Source organism: Nicotiana tabacum, chromosome 19, assembly GCF_000715075.1.
Source record: "Nicotiana tabacum cultivar K326 chromosome 19, ASM71507v2, whole genome shotgun sequence".
In the NCBI taxonomy this organism is placed as follows: Eukaryota; Viridiplantae; Streptophyta; class Magnoliopsida; order Solanales; family Solanaceae; genus Nicotiana; species Nicotiana tabacum.
This window is the reverse complement of record NC_134098.1, coordinates 117,970,183-117,992,863: the sequence shown is the minus strand read 5'-3', so window position 1 is coordinate 117,992,863 and position 22,681 is coordinate 117,970,183. Positions and strand designations below refer to the sequence as shown.

The window sequence follows — 22,681 nt, the reverse complement described above, 5'->3', positions numbered from 1 at the left end:
CCATGGGAGATAACTAGGAATCACTTCCTTAAAAATTCTTAATTGAGTGGTAAGAGAATATCTACTTGTCCTTCCTTCTGTTAAATTATATTCTTATGTAAATTTGGGTAAGTAAATATGTAGCTAGGTTATACATATGTTTACAGTTCCACATGAAATTATAAGGACAATTTCAAATTTGTCATAATCAAAAGACTTCCCTAATTAAGCCAATTAACTTTGTTTGTTCTCCTTATATATGTCCTTTTGTTGGAATAACAAAGGGCTAGACTTAAGTATTAAGTCAAGTCAAGTAGAGTCAAGAGTGATGTCCAGCTATATATGTTGTAGGGAACGACGACCCGTGTCCCACACGGTTTTCATTTAGCGTATGAGTAGAGTCAGGTTCTAATTTTGTGAAATTACGTGAATATCACCTGTGCAACCAGCATCCGAAGACGAGCAAATGTTTTGTTGTTTTCCCGAAAAACAGTACAGTTGAATTTGTTCGTGATTTCTAGACAAGTGAATTAATTTGATCCAAAAAGTAATGAAATAACTGATGAAATATAAAATACATAGCCTTAAAATGTAGATGGAACAACAGAGCTAATGAGTCCGGGAACAAGGTTTCTGGGCACAACAATGATAAGATCAAAAGTGAAAGAATAAAATTATATTAAAATACTCCATAGAATGTAGTTTAAGTTAGTCAGAAAATTCGTCCCCTTACAATGATCACTAAGCTCCCTATTTTTAGCTATGTATAGGGAAAGGAAGTCCTAGGATCATGCCATTATTTAATGTCAATTATGATGGTCATTGATGAAGATGTAACGTTGGACAAATATTAAATTCCTTGTAACAGACCATCATCCTTAATGCTGCAAAATATTCTGTATTAAATGTTACCGGGCGCAAAGCATTTAATACTCCATTTATGATCGTTATTCCTTCCGGTGACAAGCGGAACAACTATATTCGATGGCCATCCCCATCTTGTGTTCCACGTGTCCTTCCTTTAAGCGACCACGTGTCATGTCGTATTTTTTCCTATACAGATAGTCCTCCTGCTTTCCGGTGACACAATCTTGAGTTACCGAGAAGTTGATAGAAAGTACCTTTTTGGCGGGAATTATTATAACTCCCTTTGAAGTTCTCTGACAGTTGATTAGATGCACGTCTCTCCGCATTTAATGCCCCGAACACGCGCCATCTCACGATTCATCACAGCTTTTGCCGTATATCGAGGTAATCATGGCCATGAATTTAGCTGCCAAAATTTTACTTATACGCACCATCCTTCTCTTATGTACTTCATAATCTCTCAAACTTCTAATTTGCATCTTTATTTCCCAACTTTTCTCTGATCTTCTTCGAACTAGAAATTTTCCATCCTTTTATTTCAATGGCCTCCTCTTCAAAACGTACTAGTTCTTCAAAGGGCAAGAACAAAACTGAGGATTCTGTTCCTCCAACAGTGAGTTCCATCATTCCAAGAAGGCTTAGTACTTCGAAGGACTTTGAAGAGAAATTTTCTGCTGATATCCCTCGCACATGGGCTGTTAGTAGGTACCCTTCGTCTATTCGCCCTTCCAGTATTCCTGCTGTGAAGGAGGACTGCCGCTGTCATGAGGGTGACATCATTGCTCCTGACCTATCAGAGCGAGTGACCCTTCCCAGGGAAGGGTTTACATATTTTTTCACGTATCCCTTTACTTTAGGTGCGTTTTCTTTGAGCGGAGAGCTTGATTCCGTGATTGCGGAGTTTTGCCTTTGCTACCAAGTGTGTTTGGCACAGGTAAGTCCTTCAGTGTGGAGGACAGTCGCCTGCCTTTGGCGTTTGCGCCTAGAAATTGAAGAGGAACTAACCCTAGCTCATATGATGAATCGTTATTCCCCCAAAATCTTTCGCGGGGGAATGATAAACCTTTGCAAGCGTGGCCACCATGCTTTGTTGTCTAGCATGGATGAAGACAACGACCGTGGGTGGATGGAACAGTTTGTTGCAGTCTCCACCAGTGACATTATTCCAACAATGACTTCATCCTTTCCGGTTACTTGGAACCGCTCTCGTAAGTTTTCTTTTATACACCTTTTCTTACTAGATATCCTTTCATGCTTGTATTGATCCTTCAATCTTCATTTGTTTCAGCGACTCAATGGATCCCACCAATGGTAGAGGGCTTGGACTGGTGGGTTCAAAAGATCTTAGACATCACAACGCCCGAAACCCGTTTGTGGAAAGAGCTGTCAATTAAATACGGGTGGAAAGCCAAAAATCATGGTAACTTTAATTTACCTCGTTTCCACTTTTTGTATATGAAGAACTTGGTTGAACTCTTCTGACATATTCACGAAATTAGGTCTACCTGCGGGGTCAGTTGATATCCCCGAGGAGGATGTTTTGGCTGACCTTGCTGATGCGGTGAGGCTGCTTCAGGAGGCACTTACTCGAACAAGCGTCTCCAGGCCTGCTTCGGGAGCAAACGTTTCTTCACGGAGTCCTCGGCCAGAGAACTAGCAACCAAAATGAAGACGTTCCTCTGCGGCCGGGGAAAAGAATAAGAGGGCAAAGGTTGATTCCCCTGAATTATCTCCAATGGCGATGTTGACTGGTCGTCCTTCCGGGCCGGTCATAGACATTGTGATGATTGACGATAATGAAGAAGCTAGTGATGAGGGAGATTTTTTACATAAAAGGATACGATCCTCATCATCTCAACAGGATGCTCGACCTGTTGAGACAATTGCAACAACTGAAGATGACGTCTCAGCACTTTGGAGAGAAATTAATTTGGTAGTTAATGCCAACTCTCACTGTCGGGCCCCAATTGCTGTAACCGGTACTGCGAGGCTAAGTACCGGGTCCATGTCGTCTTTGGTTGGCGAGCATCAAACAACCAGCATTGCATTTGATGCAGATGCTTCTCACTCTTCCATTCATCAGCTTCATCTCCACATTCACCATCACCAGCAACTGCTACATCATTTCCATCTTTGTCTACTCTTCAAACAAAGGTTGCTACATCATCTCCATCGGCCGCGCCTGACCACGAAGAAGGTGCGCCTCCTCCACAGTCCCCAATTCATGGGAATTTGGTGCAAAATTATGCTGCCCCTTCTGAATATCCACAAAGGAGGAGGAGTGTTACCCTTTCGGTCTCTACTGGGTGCAACTTGCTTTCGAGGCAAGTGGAGCTTGCTAACTATTTGAAGCCTTTGGCTTCGGAAAAAGTCTGGGAGAAGATTCAGACACTCTCAGGAGAGTGTTTGTTGAACAATGCTATGCATAACGCCGCAGCGTTATGCACTTTTCTTCTTCTATTATTTCTTCTACTTTTGAACAAATGTACTCTAAGTTTTACCTCTTCTTATTTTGTAGGCCAACTTTCTTACTCCTGAGGGCCTCCAAAGACTGATTCGTGAGAAGGAAGAACTTACTTCTGAATGGGATCAGCTTTTGGCGGCACGGGACCAGACTGTTCTCCGCCTCTCGGAACTGGAAACCAAGGCTACCGAGGCCGTTGTTTTGGAGGCCCATTTGCAGCAAAGCGAGCAAGAAGTGATAACCCTTAGCCAAGAGATTGGGCCGCTGAGGGTTAGATTTGATGAAGCCAAGACTAAATAGGTAGAAGTCCAGAACGCCATTATTCCTGCAAACGATCGTGAGGCTGCCTCCGCTGAAAGAGTGATTAACTTAGAGGTAGCCTTAAACTCCAAAAGTGAAGAGCTCGCTGTGTGGTAACGAAACATGCCCAGTTGGAAGAGAAGTACAGGAAACTATCAAGCGTAATAGGATTTATAGTTCAATTGTCCGTGAGCTCGATGTCAGTCTCAAATTTGCTAGGTCCACCCGAAAAAACCTTTCCGCCAAAATTACTCAACTCAAAGAAGAACTCAAGCGCCGAGCGGCTTCCCTCATTGTTGAAAAAACTTATTCCATGTATAGCATGAGGAAAAAAACCTTGGAAGAGGTCAAGACTGGTATCATTGACATTGATGCCAAAATTGCTAAGGCCCGAGAGCTTGAGTTAGCTGCAAAAAATGGACTCCCGACGCAGTCTGACGCTCCGGGTTTTTTTGATTCCGGTTCTGAGTTTTTGGAAACTGAAGAGGGACCGGAAGGTGATGATGCCGAAGACCAAGCTGGGGAAAACGTTAAGCCATCGGTGGAACCAACTCCTGGGGATGCGGATACTTCTCTTCCTCCTGATTCTGGAGACGTTGCAGCTTAGCTTTTTCTTTATTTTTCTATTTTATACCTTTATAACTCTGATGCGCCCTTGTAAATAAAAGTATATTTTTTGTTCAAGTATCGTTTGAGTCTTATTTTTGTTTTGAATATTCATGCAAGTCTTTAACTTTCGTACTTGCTTAAGTATTCTGTGGATGTTGTTCTGTTCGCGCTTTATTATGTGTAATCTCGGATGCTCTTTCTTCGAAGCATTTTGGTTCCGAGAATTATCCATTTTACATGAGAGGTTCAATAAGTATTTGCACAAGTTTGCTTTTTGTGTCTTTTCCGTATGCAACTTCAGGTGTATTTTTCCCCGATGGCATTATGGATTCCGGGCATTGATTCTTTCGGAACCAACCCTTTAACATGGGGTTTTTTAATAAGAGAGGGCCTTCTTATGTTTACAGTGCTCTTGAAGAGGACGTCTCCTGTTCATTAAGACACAATCATTTGAAGTACTTGTTTAACTTTCAAATAGTAAAATTAACTCATCGTTCAAACAAGAAACAAGATAAAAACAAAAGGATTCCATTTCATTTAATTCCTTCTATTTTCAAAAGTACATAAGCATTTTGCTATGCAGAAAAAGGATTGCCATGACTTGTGGCTATAAAGAAATTGCCATGACTTGTGGTTATCTTATATAACTTGTTTCTACGGGGCTGGCTGCACAGTCCCCGGTCCCGATGATGTATTTTGTTCCGGATTTCTATTCCTCGGTTGACGTGGTATTCAGTGTTGCCTGGCATTCAGTGTTGTCGTAACCTCATATCATTCCCCCTAGTGTTCGAATGCGAAGAATGCGAATTGGAACACTGGAAGTCTTGTATCTTCGAAGATCCCACCAATGAATTAATAGGTAATCCTTCATTCGTCAACATATCTTGTTTCCCATTAGGAACCCATTCTATCGAGCGGAAGAATACCTAACAATCCTCTAGTGGTTTGTGCTCGTGAACGATTGGGTAACCTTTTTTCGGTAGCAAACTTAACTTCCCGGTGGAAATTTGCTATCGAAGCAAAGATTATCTAATCATCCCCGAGTGGAAACTTGCTTGTTTGCCTTGTTATCAAAGGTCTTATAACTTATGTCTTAATAGTATACTTTCCGTTGCTGCCTCGTTAAAAACCTTGCTAGAAAAACCCAATTGGGACAAAAACTGAACGAAGGGAAAAAGAGTGCAGCACATACTTTCCATTTGACTGTTGTTCGTCAACAGTGATATCTTTTGAGGTGATCCACGTTCCAGTTGTTGGGCAACTTGTCTCCATTTTGGTTCTCCAACTCGTATGATCCTTTTCTAGTGATAGCTGAAACCCAGTAAGGGCCTTCCCATATTGGGCCTAACTTGCCCGCGTTGAGCTCCCGGGTGTTTTGAGTTACCTTCCTCAAGAGCAAGTCTCCTACTTTGAAATATTAGAGGTTGGCTCTTCGATTATAATATCGCTCCATTCTTTGCTTTTGAGCCCCTATTTGGACGTGCGCCAAGTCCCTGCATTCCTCGAGCAGCTCCAAGTTAATTAGCATTGCTTCGTTGTTCGATCCTTCATTCGCCTAGAAATACCTTAAGGTTGGTTCCTCCGCTTCCACCGGTATAAGAGCTTCTGCATCGTATACAAGGGGAAAATGGGTCTCTCCCGTGCTTGACTTGGCCATTGTTCGGTAGGCCCATAGAACCCCAGGTAATTCTTCGGGCCAGCTGCCTTGTGCTGCTTCAAACCTTTTCTTGAGATTTTGAATAATCACTTTGTTTGTTGACTCCTCTTGACCATTTGCGCTCGGATGATAAGGTGAAGAGGTAATCCTCTTTATCTTCAAGTCTTCAAGGAACTTTGTAACTTTTGCACCGATAAACTGCGGCCCATTGTCGCATGCAATCACTTTTGGTATTCCAAACCTGCAAATTATATTTTTTCATAGGAAATCGACCACTTCGTGTTCTCCGATCTTCTGATAAGGACCTGCTTCCACCCATTTAGAAAAAATAGTTAGTCAAAATTAAAAGAAACCTTACCTTTCCAGGAGCCAGTGGCAGTGGTCCGACGATATCCATCCCCCATTTCATGAACGACCACGAGGATAGAACCGAATGCAAGGGTTCTTTCGGTTGATGTACAAGTGGTGCGTAGCGTTGACACTTACCACATTTTTGTACGAAGTCTTTAGCATCTTGTTCCATACGGGGCCAGTAATACCCTGCCCAAATTAGTTTCAGCACCAAAGAATATGCACTTGAGTGGTTGCCGCATATCCCTTCGCGGACTTCTCTCATGACATAGTTAGCTTCTGATGCTCCTAAGCACTGGGCCAACGACCTTGAAAGGATTTTCTGTACAATTGGCCTTTCTTGAAGCTATAACGTGTAGCTTTGGCGTGCAACGCTCTTGATGCTTTGGGGTCTTCGCGCAACTTTCCATGCTCGAGATAATCAATTATTTCATTTCTCTAGTCCGAGACCAAACTAGTCGAATTCACCTCATAGTAACCATCTGTGTCCAAGGCTAAGTTCATCAGTTGTACTACCGTCCCTGATTCTGATCCTTGGATTTCTGTTGATGAGCCCAAATTTTCCAATGCATCTGCTTTCGCGTTATCTTCCCTCAGGATATGAGTTATTGACCACTCCCAGAATCGTGCCAATAGAGCCTGAACCTTTACCATGTATTGTTGCATACGTTCCTCTTTGGTGTCAAAAATTCCATAAACCTGATTTACCACCAACTGCGAATCATATTTGATTTCGATGACTTTGAAGACAAGCCCCAAGGCCAATTCGAGCCCTGCAATCAAAGCTTCGTACTCTGCTTTATTGTTAGTTAAAGAAATCATTCTAATAGCTTACCTTAAGGTTTCCCCCGAAGGCGTTATTAAGACTATTTCGAGCTCGGACCATTTTAAATTTGAAGCTCCGTCCGTAAATAAGGTCCAAACTCTCGATGTTGATTCTGACACCATTATTGCCTCTTTGGCTACCAGAGGCAATAGTCCCGGACTGAAATCGGCGATGAAGTCGGCCAAGAATTGCGACTTAATTGCAGTCCTCGGTTTATACTCTATATCGAATTCGCTCATTTCGACGGCCCATTTGACTAATCTACCCGAGAGCTCGAGTTTATGGAGTATATTCCTCAGAGGGAAAGTAGTCACCACAGCTATCGGGTGGCACTGGAAGTAAGGCCTCAACTTTTGAGCGACGACTACGAGAGCTAAGGCCAGCTTCTCTAGATGTGGGTAGCGAATTTCTCATCCCATTTAAATTTTGCTAATGTAATAAATGGGAGATTGCGTACCTTCGTCCTCTCGGACTGAAACTGCACTTACCGCAACTTTTGAAACCGCGAGATAAACTAGCAACGTTTCACCTTATTTTGGTTTTGAGAGCAACAAAGGGCTTGACCGATATTTCTTCTACTCCTTCAAGGCTTGCCGACACTCTGATGTCCATTCGAAATTGTTTTTCTTATTGAGTAGTACGAAGAAGCGATGACATTTTTCTGATGAACGGGAAATGAACATGCTCAAAGCTGCCAATCTCCCTGTGAGCCTCTGGACTTCTTTTATGTTAGACAATTGATCCGGGATGTCCTCTATGGCCTTGATTTTATCGGGATTTACCTCAATTTCCCTTTGTGAGACTAAGAATCCTAGGAACTTACCCGAATTGACCCCGAACGCGCACTTCTCGGGGTTGAGTTTCATATTATGCTCTCTCAGGATGTCGAATGTTTCTTGCAAATGTTTCAAGTGGTCACCTGCATTCAAAGACTTAACGATCATATCATCTATATATACTTCCATAGTCTTTCCTATTTGTTTTTCGAACATCTTATTCACAAGCCGTTGATAAGTGGCTCAAGTACCTTTTTAGCCCGAAGAGCATCACATTGTAATAATATATACCAAAATTTATTATAAACAAAGTTTTTTCATGATCTTCTGGTTCATCATGATTTGATTGTACCCAGAATAAGTATCGAGGAAACTCATTAACTCGTGCCTGGCCGTGGCATTAATCATTTGATTGATATTTGGCAATGAGAATGAGTCTTTCGGGCATGCCTTATTAAGGTCCTTATAATCTACGCACATACAAAATTTATTATTTTTCTTAGGTACTACTACTACATTGGCTATCTAGTCCGGATATCTTACCTCTCGGATTGAACCAATCTTAAGTAAACGAGTTACCTCTTCTTTGGCGAATTTATTCCTTGCTTTAGCAATAAGGCACTTCTTTTGCCTTACCGGAGGTATGTTGGGATCCAAGCTTAACTTGTGTACAGCTATCTCCATTGGGATCCCTATCATATCCTCGTGCGACCATGTAAAACAATTGGCGTTAATTTTAAGGAATTCAATAAAAGCATACTTGTGTTCCGGGTACAGTCCTGTTCCCAAATTGAATTTCCTTTCTAGGAATTCTTTGAATAACACAACCTGCTCCAGTTCTTCTGTTGTGGACTTCGTCGCATTTGTCTCTTCTGGTATTTGAAAATACCTTGGTACCTGATATTATTCCGACTCTTCTGTCCCTGGATTATCTTCCTCCGATTCGGGGGGAGGTGTCGATTCTAGTAATTGCTATGCCGCACTGGAAAATGCATTCATCTCCCTTGTTGCCGGTTGATCACCCCTTATTTGTTTGATCCTCTCGGGTGTCGGAAATTTTAACAATTGGTGATATGTTGAAGGCACGACTTTCATTTCGTACAACAATGGTCTTCCCAAGATGATGCTATACCCCATGTCTCCATCTACCACTTCGAAGGGTATTGTCTTCATTACTCCCTCAGCGTTCGTGAGTAGCAAAATTTCTTCCCGGGTTGTCACGCTTGCGAGGTTGAATCTGGTGAGGAGTTTTGTTGCTGGGATAATGCTTCTGGTGCGTTTAGCTTGCTCCAGTACTCTCCATTGTATGATATTAGCTGAACTTCCTGGATCTACTAAAACACGTTTAATTTTACAATCTAACACATTTAAAGAAATTACCAAGGCGTCATTGTGCGGCAGTAGTAATCCGTTTGCATTTTCGTCCATAAATGTGATATCGTCTTCCCGGAGCCTTTTACTATGAGTTATCGACACTTTTGTCTTCTTCTGTGCCGAAAAGGTGACCCCGTTAATTTCATTCCCTCCGAAGATCGTGTTGATCATTTGGCATGAAGGTATTTCTCCTGCTTTCGAGGTTTCCGCATTGCCCATGTTCCGACCATAGTTATTTTTAGCTCGATCACTCAAGAATTCTCTGAGATGACCATTCTTTAACAGCGTTTCCACTTCCTCCAGGAGGTGTCGACAGTCCCCAGTCCGATGGCCGTTAGTGCTATGGTATTCATACCACAAATTGGGATCCCTCTAGCTGTGATCGGATTTTATAGGTCTTGGGAATCGTGACGCTTTGATATTCCTCATGGCCGACACCAACTCTACGACACTGACATTGAAGTTATATTCTGATAACTTTGGGTAAGAAGAATCTCGCGACCCCGAGATTTCTCTATCTTGCAGCGATCTGTAGTTTCGGCCACAATCGATCGTCCTATCAACGGTGAACCTGTCTGCTGTCCGGAAGTTCCTGCCACGACCTTCTGTCCGCTCGTAGGGCAAAAACTGGCCCGTCGAAGTTCGTCTATAAGTGTCAATATCATCTTTCATTTTTTCTCTGTTCTTCTCCCGTCCTTTGGTCGACGATAGAAAGCCAACCTGATCGTCTTCAATCCTTATTTTTGACTCGTACCGGTTGTGGACATACACCCAAATCGTCGCTTGGAACTCGAGCAGACTTTCCTTCAACTTCCGGGAAGCATCCGAGCTTCTCGGATTTAAACCTTTGGTGAACGCTTTAGCTGCCCCTTCATTTGAGACTGATGGTAGCAACATCCTTTCCTTCTGGAATCGGGTGACAAACTCTCGTAATAACTCAGATTCTCCCTGCGCGATCCTGAATATATCGGCCTTTCAGGCCTGTACCTTCCTGGCACCGGCATGAGCCTTGATGAAGGAATCTGCGAGCATCTCAAAGGAATCTATGGAATGCTCGGAAAATAATGAATACCACGTTAAAGCTCCCCTTGTGAGAGTCTCACCAAATATTTTCAGCAACACCGACTCAATTTCGTGAGGAACCAAATCATTTCCTTTTACCGTTGTTGTGTAGGTGGTAATGTGCTCCTATGGATCTAAAGTTCCATCATACTTCGGCACTTTGGGTATTTTGAACTGCTTCGGGATCAATTCTGGGGTTGCACTCGGCTTGTACGGTAACTGAATATACTTCTTCGAGTTCGGGCCCTTCAATACTGGTGGTGCCCCCGGGATTTGATCCATGCGGGCGTTTACTTCCTTCATGAACCGCAAAAGTTCCTCCTTGAATGGATCGTTATCGTTGTTGAGGCCGGATCTACTCCCCCCGGACCCATCGGAGCCAACTTCGCCCCTAGGAGTGTTGTTGTTGACTCTCTGCGTCGTTTGGTTTGCGAGAACCTCTGGAGGAATTGGATCTTGCCTATTCGCTTTATTTGACGCACCTGATAGCGCCTGCTTTAGTTCCGTCATAACCTAATCCTGCCGTGTGAGATGGCCTAGAATGATTGCATGTTGCTCTTGCAGGACCCTCACTGCACCCGCTACATGCTCCTCATCAGCATCATCAGGAGTCCTCTCCCGAACCTGTCGAGGGTATCGCCCATCATCCGTCGGTGTGGCGTCGTTCCCCTCATTGCGAGTGTCACTGATTGAATCCTCGAAATGAGGTTGTTCCCCTTGAATTTCAGGGTTGCGTGTGCCATTAACAGTGTTATCTGTCATTTCTTTTGTGATTTTTGCTGAGACAAAATAATCAAACACGTTAGTAAAAAAGGCAAGGATCAATTTAACTGCACGACTTTCTAGGCCCCACGGTGGGTGCCAAACTGTTTACCTGAAAAATAGTGCAATTGAATTTGTTCGTGGTTTCTAGACAAGTGAATTAATTTGATCAAAAAAGTAATAAAATAACTGATGAAATATAAAATACTTAACCTTAAAATGTAGATGAAACAACAAAGCTAATGAGTCCGGGAACAAGATTTCTGGGCACAACAATGATAAGATCAAAAGCGAGAGAATAAAATTGTATTAAAATGCTGCATAGAATGTAGTTTAAGTTAGCCAGAAAATCCGTCCCCTTACAATGATCACTGAGCTCCCTATTTATAGCTATGTATAGGGAAAGGAAGTCCTAGGATCATGCCCTTCTTTAATGTCAATTATGAGGGCCATTGATGAAGATGTAACGTTGGACATAAATGATAAATTCCTTATAACGGACCATCATCCTTAATGCTGCAAAATATTCTATATTAAATATTATCGGGTGCAAAGCATTTAATACTCCATTTATGATCGTTATTCCTTCTGGTAACAAGCGGAACAGCTATGTTCGATAACCATTCTCATCTTGTGTTCCACGTGTCCTTCCTTTAATCGGCCACGTGTCATGTCAGTAATTTTCCTATATATTAGTAAGGCCGACATCTATGTACCCGCTGCATTAGGCTTTGCAGTGGGTATGACAATCATATTTCTACCACTCTTGGTTTCCAAAGGATGGATAGAAGGTTACAACAAGCTGGTTGATGGACTAATTTTCCGGGTATTTAGCAAGGTTGATGTAAAGAAAAGACGTACTAGTAGCATTAGCGAACTGTATTGGAAGCAGAAAACAGGGAAATCTCACAGCCAAGTTCCAAGTTTACGCAGATGATTAAAGGCTTTCAGGTATTTTTATATCATAACATATCTCGTTACATGTATCTGAATAGACGCATTTCCATTGTCCGCTATGCCTCAATATTTCATTCCCAATTAGATTAGTTGCAAATGAATATTGCTTCCCGTTATTTATATTGTTTTATAATTTGTTGTTGTTGGCTAGATCAATAAACTCTTGATCAAATACGATAGTATATAAAACCTATAAAGCAGCTTCACAGAAAAGTGCAATGCGCTAATTGAAATGCAAAAAATGGTACAATTAAATTTATACGTGATTTCTAGATAAGTGAATTAATTTGATCCTGAAATAAATATATAATTGAAGAGTTGCACAATACTTAGCCTTAGGATATAGACGAAACAACATAAGCAACAATTCCGGGAACAGGGTTTCCGGGCACAACAACAAAAAAATTAAGAAATAAGAAGATAAGATTGGATTGAGCTTTGTGTAAAATATAGTGTAAGTTTGCCAGAAAATCCGTGTCCTTGACAACTGAGCTCACTATTTATAGCTATGAAGAAGGTTCTAGAGTCGTGCCCTTCTTCAATGTCAACTATGAGGGACATTGATGGAGATATATATAACGGTGAACATAAATGCCAAATTCCTTGTAACGGGTAACTGATCTTAATGCTATGAATATTCCCTATTAAATGCTATCGGGAGAAGAGTAGAGGCGGATCCAGGATTTCATGACTGCGGGTCCCGCTCAATTTAAATTTTAATGTCAAGGTACCACCAGTCAAGGATATTGAAAAAGAGTGATGTTTGGTCGATTCACTATATTTTGAATATCTCGATTCGGTTCGATATACCTTGAATTAATTCGATACGGCTTCCAAAATTTTGGTACATAAATAAATACGCAATCACCAAACTAAAAATATTTGGTCCAATTTGATATCAAGAAAAAAATAACACTAGATAAATAACAAAGAAAAATAATTAAAATTATATTCAAACAAAACTTTGGAGATCTAGAAAATAAAAAAGGAAGCAAATACATAATCTAAATAAATAATAAACTGGTGTTGTAACAAAGAGAGAAAATACAACGATGACGAAAATAAAAACTAAGAAAAGAAGAAATAAGAGAAAAGGACAAAAAGAATAAAAAGGTCTCACTACGTACAAAATGAGTTTCGATCCTGGGCTAAAGGCCTGAAAACTGGAGATTTGACCGTTGGCACCTACCGGCACTTTGTTACTATGGGTTGCCACCCTTTATTTATATCCATTTTATTGTGTGAAATACCAGTATATACATTAAATTTTACCTGAGCGTCCGGATGGCGTGGCACCCCTTCTCCACTACATAAATCTGCCCTTGGAGAAGAGCATTTATCATATCTTTATGAGCATTATTCTTCCCCGTGACAAACGAAACAGTTATTTTCCGTCTTCAACCATCCCCCTATCTTGGGTTCTATGTGTCCCTTTCCCGGACGGCCACGTGTCATAACGTATTTTACCCTATACATACGTAGTAAAGCATTCTATTAATGAGACTAAGTAAATTAAATACATCTAACATTTTGCATACTAAATTGAAACCTAAACCTACATTTTTGCCATACACCTTAGGGAAATAAATTAAAATATTTACATGCAAAACATATTGACTTTATTTTTTTACTTTGTGATAAACTTTGTAATTTTGAATGGTTCGGAGAATTAAGACTCTCATTAAACTTAATTAATGATCCCACAATTTTCCAGTTTTACTACTTGGTGTCGCTAGGGTATCAAATTGAATTAGGATCTTGAAACAAAATGCCAAAGAGAGAGACATCAAAAAAGGAAAAAGACAAATGAGAGAGGGACGTTTAGTTGTTAAAGATCTTATTGATCATAATATACTAATTAGTTGAGATATCCAACACCTTAATTAATTAATTAATTTGCTTACACATTTGAGAGGACTAGAGTATTACATAATAGTATTCTCTTCATCTGAATCTTCTGCAAAGCAATCCATGTAAGGATATAAATCACAAAGTTCCAGCGAATTAACAATTGGGCCATAAGCTCTACGTTTCTGATCTTCTATCATGTCAAGGGATAATCCCCATTCCCTAAGTTTCTTATCGTCGTGATGAAATGCTAGGCTGTATTCCCCTCCGTTCCCCAATTGAAGAACTTGAAATTCACAAGTTTTCATCCTGTTAAGATCTTCAAACTGCTCAACAGTCCACTCGAACCATTTCATTAGGAAAATGCGACTGCTCAGTCCATGTGTAACAATTATGATGTTGGTATCTTGAGGTGGATCGTCACAAAACTTCTTCATCTCTATGTCCCTGCTTAAGCATTCCACAAAACCTGCACATTATTGTATGAGTTCAAAATTTTAAGCATTGGCACTTGTTAGAAAGTATTTACATAATATAAAGTAATTGCAAGTAAATATTTATGATATATTGTAATTGGTAGTCTGATAAAAATAAAACCTATGCATTAAGTTAAAGTACAAATTGATACTGTATTAAACTACACGTGTATACAACCTAATTTCTTATTGCATTAGTACCACCTCCTAATTTCATTTCCTAGCAGATGACATTAGTAGGATTTCTCTTTTTCTTAGGTATATGGCCTTGTGAGCTTGCTATCTGTAGAAAAGTCAAAACAGATTATTTTCTTCACTAGTCAAATCAAGTTTGAGTATCCATTCCAAATGAATGCTCAAGGTAACAAATACTCATTGATTATGAAGGATTAAATAGAAAAGCTCATCTTTATTCTGTAAAATAAATTAAAAAAAACAACAACAACAATTTCAGTCACCCTGTTCCAAACAATATTCACCGTGTACTTTTATTTCGTCACAATTTAGATTAAGTACACGTTGACTATCCTTCGGCATGTATCCTTTTGCCGCTTTACTATAGGAAAGTGGAAAACTACAACTTATTTGTCGAATACTTACCAAATATTTAAATTTCATTAAATATATCTAGTGTAATCCGATTTTGTTCTAAAATTAGTTAAAAGAGTACTTACTTGATATGCGGTCATAAACCTCCGCTATAGTTCCACCTCCAAGTACTCTATAATAAAACCTTCCATACGTCACTCGTTCCTCTTTAACCTTTGCAATACTTGCAGGATCATGATAGTTACCAAAACTCAATTCTCTTAGCCTGTACTCTTCCTTCACTCCCATCACTTTCCTCTTTGGAAACGATTGGCCTATCTCTCTCAGCGTTCTTCTGGTGCGCTCTGCAGGTGAAACATAGAAGAAAACCTTCCAATTGTTAGATTCAACAGCATTTTCAGAAATGATCAGTTTCTTGATGAGGGATCCAGTTTGCTTGGCCTGCTCAATCCCTTTCTGTGTCAGTTCAATTTTGTGATTTGGGGTTGTTCCGTAGACGTTAATGTCAGCATTTGCTAAACACTCGCCGTGTCGGACTAGGATTATGCGTTTGGGCAAATGGTTGTTGCTGGTGGTGTGAGTTGTGCCACTGGTTAGAATTTTACCAAGGGACATTATATTTGAGCAGATACAAAGGGAACACGTAGAAAGTCTAGTAATGAAGTCTATATATTGTTTGTTTGTGTTATTGGGTGAATATCATGCAACACGTTGAGGTTGTATATATATTGGCTTTTGGTATAGTTTGAAAGTGATGGTGCAAGCTACAACTTGGACTGAGCATCGGATACTTGAAAAACCTATAATATAGGTTGAGTTTAAGTTCAAGTGTAAAAAGTAATTGGACAATCAAATTATTTATATGTGAATTGTATGTAAATTTCTATTATAAACAGTTGAAGATGTTTATGTCTTTTCCTTGTAAATAGTTCCTATAAAAAAGAAATACTAGCTAATTAACCCTGGATATACTTTACGTCCAATAAACAAAGTTAATGTATCGAACAAAACCTTGCGAATAAGAACTAAAATTAACATGCTCGTAAATCGTAATGAATACACTGCCTAAATATTCTCTGAACTACGTACGTTGACATGCCTGACTTAAAACAAATGAGACGAAGTATGTAACGTTCCAAGAACTTCCCACATGATGTTTTAGCATCTTGTGTCCTTTTCCTTTTTATTGTTAAACTTCCTCGCATTTCTTTAGTGGAAGACAACGTAAGGACCTGCCGAAAAGGACTAGGCAATATATATTGATTTAACGTGTCCTGCAGAATCATCCTGTCCCTAAACAAACGGCAAAATTTTGTAGTAATAAAGTTAATTTCACTTAAACATTCAAGTTACATCTTTTAAGTCATTTTCTGAAAAGATAGAAAAAAATTAAACTGTGCAGCATATTTAGGAAAACGGAAGGCAATTTCTCTTCCATCAATGGACTTCTTGGGTGGTCTGGCTGAAACAGACACTAGGAATCACTTCCTTAAAATTTATTAATTGAGTGGTAAGAGAATATCTAATTGTCCGTCCTTAGTAAACTTGGGTAAGTAAAATTTGTAGCTAGGTTATACATATGTTTACAGTTGCACATGAAATTAGAAGGACAATTTCAAACTTGTAGCTGTCATAAACAAAAGACTTCCCTAATTAAGTCAATTAACTTCGTCTGTTCTCCTTATATGTCCTTTTGTTTGAATAACGAAGGACTAAACTTAACTAGAAAGTTAAGTCAAGTCAAGTAGAGTCAAGAGTGATGTCCAGCTATCTTGTAAGGAGCGACGACCCGCGTCCCATACGGTCGGGTCTTCATTTAGCATATGAGTAGAGTCAGGTCCTACGTTTGTGAAATTATATTAATATCGACAATGCATTTGCATCTATACCCGCTTTTTGGATCACGTTTTAATTTATACTCGTTTTGTAAAACAAATTGCAAGCGTACCCACTTTTTGCGTAATTTCAGGTAGACGGGCCTGAAGTAGCAAAAGTTTTTGCCTGAAGTGTAACAAAACTTCAGATATTTTTGCATGAAGTTTGGCCTGACTTGCAAAGGCAATCACACAAACTTCAGTTCATAGTGCAAATGGCAAACTTCATTTCAATAATACAATATTATGTGTTGCTGAACTTAAACATTCTAGTAGCTGAAGTTATGTTCTATATTTGTTGAATTTCAGCATGTTTTAGTTGAAGTTTTGTCCTGTATTTGCTGAACTTCAGCATGTTTTAGTTGAAGTTTTGTTCTATATTTGCTGAACTTCAATATGTTTTAGCTGAAGTTTTATTCTATATTTGCTGAACTTCAGCATGTTTTAGCTGAAACTTTGTTATGTTTGTGATGAACTTCAGGGCTGAAGTTTATTTTGTATTTGCTGAACTTCAGCATTCTAGGAACTGAAGTTTTTGTTTATATTTGTTGAACTTCAGCATTCTTAGAGCTGAAGTTCTAAAACAACAATAACAAGTTGTCATTAAGATCTAGTTGCTAACTACTATTTATTATATATTTTAGCCTTAGAATAATGGAATTATCAGGAAATTTGAAAAGCAATACTCATATAAAACAAGACCATTAGTAAAAGCACAAGGAATTAACTCGTGCTTTCGTGTTTCAGTAGCAATTAAAATTAGAATTCTTAAGCATTTAGAAAACAAAGGAGGAGTTAAAGTTGTTTAAACAGTGGGTACAAGTTAAAACTTTTAAAAACAAATGGGTATATGTTAAATGGGGGCGACCAAATAGGGCGTTCCGTGCAATTTTTACGATCTGATCTTACTGGCGAAATATTGCATTGAGAAATTTGTTTCCCAACTATATTAATTATTTAAAATCGTTCGACATAAGTTTAAAGAAATTAATGGCATACTCATGATATTGTTGTTCAATATCAATCAATAATGCCTGTACGCTGTAGCTCAAGTCTAAAAGCTCATAACTCCAACTTAAAAAGAAAAACTCATGGCTCAACTTTGGAAAACATATATATGGGGTCACTGGCGAAGCCAGAAAATTTAATTAGAGTGTTCAAAATTTGAACACCTTTTGTCAGTGTGCTATGCAAGGGTGTTCAAAGTCTATTTTTAATTAATAACAAATAATATTTTACCTTATACGTAGTATAATTTTTCGGCGAATGGCTTGGACCAACATAGCTTCGGAAACTCAAGTCTAAAAGCTCATAACTCCAACTTAAAAAGAAAAACTCATGGCTCAACTTTGGAAAACATATATATGGGGTCATATTTATAAAGTTTCATTTTTCAATTTCAGAAAACTTGGCTCATTCTGATACACAACTATTATCTCATGCTCAAATTCATTAGCCTCCTAGTTCACGTGCCAAAATACTTCAAAAAAAGATCCGATTTTACTGCTCTACATAAATTATCGTTATAGCATGAAATATCTGTTATGCTCCAGTTAAAATTTATCTTTTAATTTTAAAGATTTGTAATAGCATGAAATATCTTTATATCAATCACCAAAAGTATCACAAGGGTCAGTTGACAAGGGAAAGAATTCCAGAAACAAACAACTTTCGGAAGCAGAAGGACAGGACAATTATGGAACTGGTTAAAACACAAACACCGCTCTCAATACTTTCAGCAGTGAAAGCTGGTACAGAATTTGTAAAGTTCACCACTCAATACTAATTGAATCTCCATATGGTTAGAAAACCATAATTTCACCAGTCAAAACAAACTGTCACACTTCGTCCTTGATGTCAAATACTATTAAATATACAATTGAAGGTTTTAAATTTACAAGAAATTGACATTGATAATGCCTACAAGAGGAATCAAACCTCTGCGAGCCTAAAACTGGAACAACCACATGAAACTAGAGAAGATCTTACACACATTTCTGTCAGTGAACCAAACGAACAATACAACAGCAAGTAATGAATTGGAACAAATGCACAGCAACAGTGCTATGTGCTTGATTTCACATCTTCGCCAATTTCGTCATTTGAATCCGCTAGATGATCAAAGAAAGCATCAAGGTACCAAGGGCAATGATCGTTCAGGGAACCCCTGTTAGCGTTAGCCCGCCATTTTTGGTCTGCTATCATCTCAGGGGATAGCCCCCATTCTAGCATCTCTTCATCACTATGATGGACTGCCAAGCTATATTCACCACCAGCCCCTAATTCCATAACTCGAAACTCACAATTCCCAAGATTGTTTAGGTACTCGAATTGCTCAACTGTCCACTTGAACCACTTCATTAGAAAGACTCGACTAGCCAGACCATGGGATATAATTATAAGATTCAACTCATCATTAGGTTCGTGATGGTGCCGCTTCATATCAACATCCCTCCATAGAGATTCAAGGAAATCTACATTACAGAAGTTTTGACATGAAACTCAATATCAAACTAAAAGTTCATAGATTTAAAACTTCACGCTTCTAGATTGCTGCTGAATATGCAAACATCTTCCTCATTCAGAGCACTGAACCACCAGTGCACTATAACTGAGAATTGTTTTGTAGATGCATGTAAGCATATGGAGTAATAGTTACTGTGTACTATTGTGTATAAGTTAATTATTTGAAGCACATCACTTTATTATCCATTCAAGGCGGTAACAATCTGAAGACAGCAAGTCGATTACACTTTATGAAGACATAATGGAAGTTACAGTACTATTTAACACAAAGACTGAATAAAACATCTCTTCAATATAATCTTTTGAAAGGCATTAGAGACTCATAGCATAGAAGTTTGATATACTAATCTTATTTTAGCATGACAACTATTCATTAGCACAACAGTTTTTATCCCAGCCAATAGAGGAAGGACCAAAGCTTATTCAGCTTTATATCTAGAAGGGCGGTATAAATCTTTTCTGCAACAGTATTTCTTTTAAACCATAAATTCGTATTCTGGTTACTTTAGCCATTTCATCAACGTTTTATTTGAAGATTGTGTCTTGGTTTCAATCAGAATAATAGTTGAGATCAATTAATAGAAAAATAGAAAGACACGGAGCGAAGTTGTTATGAGACCCAAAGCTATAATTAGAGATATATGAGAGATGAGAATGCAGGCCAAGAAATATAATTTTCAAGTAAACCATTAAAAGAATTGTAATGCCACCCGAAGGAAGAATTGCTATAGCAAATTAACGTTTGGCCTTCGTTCAGCAATATGAACAACATAATGGGCACAGGCTGCAACGCTAGATTTTACCTGCACCTCTTTTTAGTATGATTTGCCATTATAATATACAGGTCAAAAAGTCTGATGCTGTTAAACTAATTCAATGTGGACATCAGTAATGCAAGATTAATACCACCAACATATTTTAACACACAAATCTCAAAGAGCAGGACACACTGAAATCCGCCTTGACTTTGAGTGGCGAAAACCGATGGATCTCATAGCAACCTAAACATTATGCTAACTATAAAACCTACATCATGACCTAATCTTGGTCTAAGCCAAAACAGAAACGTCTTGGTTAGAACAAAATGCACTCAACTAAAAGAGGTTTTCCCCTACAAACTAAGTTGCTCGGATTCTTTACTTTCAATGTTGCACCCGTGTCGATACAACGTGGGTGTGGGTGTGGTGTGTGATGGTCAACCGATTTTGGGTACTTTGACCAAAATCGACAAAGAAATTCGGGACAGATACAATGATTTTTGAAATCCAAACAAAAGTTAGGGTGAAATTGAAGAAAACATAATACCTTATATATAAAAATAAATTATGTCAGCCCTTTTCCATTTATCTCCTTCTCAGATTCTCTTTTTGATCAATATTTTTCCTTATTAGAATATTTTTTAGTTTTTCACATAATGTCTTACAATTTAGATATATTTTATAACTCTATTTTAAGAAACATGAATTATTTTTAGCCGAATCCCCGCACCCGTATCTGTACCTGGATCCATACCCTCGAATCTTAAAATTTAGATCGGATCCGTCCTCTAGATCCGCACCCGAATCCGAGCAACTTAGCCTACAAATTGGTACTTTTCTAGGAGAATGTCTCTAATATTCTAAAACCAGCAACACCACCATCCCCCATCCCAACCACAGTAAGAAAACCTAGGCAAGATAAGATGCCAGAAAGCTCTCAAATAGTCAAATGTATCTTAAAATCCTAGATAAAGATCGCATTTCAGATGTAGACTGGACAAAATAACTTGCTCACACAATCTCTAGCAGAAAGTCCGCACTCCATAGGCTGATGCAGTAAGTCATTAGAAAGCTCATCAAATTATCACAACACAGAGCTATTAAGACACCATATGAAATGAACCTCCTGTGGTAAAAATTCAACAAATGCATACCAGCAACCAATATACAATTAACTATCTTAAGATTAGGCTCCTTCTATTTCATTTTATATGACTAGTTTGACTAGGCACAGACTGAGAACAAAAGATATACATACTCTCTCTCTATATATATATATATATATATATATATATATATATATATATATATATATATATATATATATATATATATATATATATATCAAAAGATACTCTTATGAAACTTGTCATCTTCAACATACAATATCATTCATACAAGAACATGCCTTTCAAGGTAAAATTAATGTAATGAAATTAAAGAATTTCAAAGTATAGAAAAGATTCAATATTTTAGAGTGGATCAAAGAAGAGAAAGTGTCACATAGAAATGGAATGTAGGAAGTATCTAAATATTAAAGAAATTCGATATCTTGCTTTAACATTCTTGCTAGACAAAAATAGAACAAAGGGGAACTAAAACATCGTATTATAACAAATGATAGACATAATATTGCAAAATCAAAGAGAGAGTATACAAAATGCTTACGGGAAACTCGATCGTAAACATCAGCAGCGGATTCACCCTCAGGAAAGCGATAAAAGAATCTCCCAAACCTCTCACGAGTCTCCTTAATCACTTTCATACGCTCAGCCACTTGAAAATTCCCAAAATCCTGTTCTCTAACTCTGCACTCTTCTCTCACCCCAAGCACCCTATTCCTCGGAAATGCCCGGCCAATCTCCCGGAGCGTGGAGCGCGTGCGGACGTAAGGAGAAACATAGAAGTAAACCTTCCAGTTGTCTGATGATCCGTGGTCGGAGACAACATCAAGAATGCGGGACCCAACTTGGTTGGCTTGCTCAATCCCACGTGTAGTTAAAGGGATTTTGTAATCTGGGGTGATGCTGTAGGCATTGTCGTCCTTGTTCCCTTGGCTCTCGCCGTGACGGACCAGTATTATGCGCTTTGGTAGGTGGTACTTAACATCGCTGCTTTCAGTTGTGCTGTTTATCATTATGCTTCTTCACTTGGTTTTTTCTTTGTTCAAGAAAAATTTCTAGGTATTGGTTTTCGAGATTTTGGAAATGGACTGCCATAAATGGTGATTGGTTGACAATTTATAGAGATTTGAGAAGCAGTTTTCCGGTGGTTTCTTTATTGCTGGAAGTGGGAACGTGTTGGATACTTGGAGATTTTAATTTGAATTTTATTCTTAAATTGCATTGGAAATTTAAAAACTCAAGTAACATTTATTGTATGAGTTGACTGTACGTTTTGGCGGTCTGTTTTTGACTTTTGAATCCAATCGTGTGAGTTTTCTTTTCCACGCAATACGTGTGACAAGAAAATAGTGATTTCATTTTGTTAACCAAATGAAGTGTCGTCTAATAAAGCATAACAGTTTGCAGCTTAACATATATGGTACAATGTGTATAAACTATATATTGCTTACACAAAAGATTATTTTGTCCATTGAGTGCTACACTAAGTAAAGTAGTTATTTGAGAACTCATTGAAAGGATTTTTAAACGTAAAAAAAAAAA

The 22,681-nt window shown here is 38.7% G+C and overlaps 2 protein-coding genes across 2 annotated transcripts; both read right to left on the bottom strand.

Annotated features, from left to right (window-relative positions):
• Positions 1 to 13,804: 13,804 nt before the first annotated feature.
• Positions 13,805 to 15,566, bottom strand: LOC107820343 (phosphoglycerate mutase-like protein AT74H). Its single transcript, XM_016646608.2, has 2 exons — positions 14,983 to 15,566; positions 13,805 to 14,301 (listed from the first exon to the last, which is right to left on the bottom strand). Exons 1-2 carry the CDS (start codon positions 15,470 to 15,472, stop codon positions 13,910 to 13,912), a joined length of 882 nt encoding a protein of 293 aa, XP_016502094.1. The 5' UTR covers positions 15,473 to 15,566; the 3' UTR covers positions 13,805 to 13,909.
• A 2,992-nt stretch (positions 15,567 to 18,558) lies between these two features.
• LOC107820344 (phosphoglycerate mutase-like protein AT74) lies at positions 18,559 to 22,338 on the bottom strand. The gene is made up of 2 exons (XM_016646609.2): positions 21,684 to 22,338; positions 18,559 to 19,205 (listed from the first exon to the last, which is right to left on the bottom strand). Exons 1-2 carry the CDS (start codon positions 22,150 to 22,152, stop codon positions 18,796 to 18,798), a joined length of 879 nt encoding a protein of 292 aa, XP_016502095.1. The 5' UTR covers positions 22,153 to 22,338; the 3' UTR covers positions 18,559 to 18,795.
• Between the last annotated feature and the right edge of the window lie 343 nt (positions 22,339 to 22,681).

What these genes read in the sequence shown, in the direction of transcription:
- LOC107820343 (XM_016646608.2), bottom strand. Translation starts at nt 15,472, where the DNA reads ATGTCCCTTGGTAAAATTCTAACCAGTGGCACAACTCACACCACCAGC. An exon ending in GGTTTATGACCGCATATCAA is followed by an intron (nt 14,302 to 14,982) that starts GTAAGTACTCTT and finishes AATAATGTGCAG; the next exon opens with GTTTTGTGGAATGCTTAAGC.
- LOC107820344 (XM_016646609.2), bottom strand. Translation starts at nt 22,152, where the DNA reads ATGATAAACAGCACAACTGAAAGCAGCGATGTTAAGTACCACCTACCA. An exon ending in TGTTTACGATCGAGTTTCCC is followed by an intron (nt 19,206 to 21,683) that starts GTAAGCATTTTG and finishes TCTGTAATGTAG; the next exon opens with ATTTCCTTGAATCTCTATGG.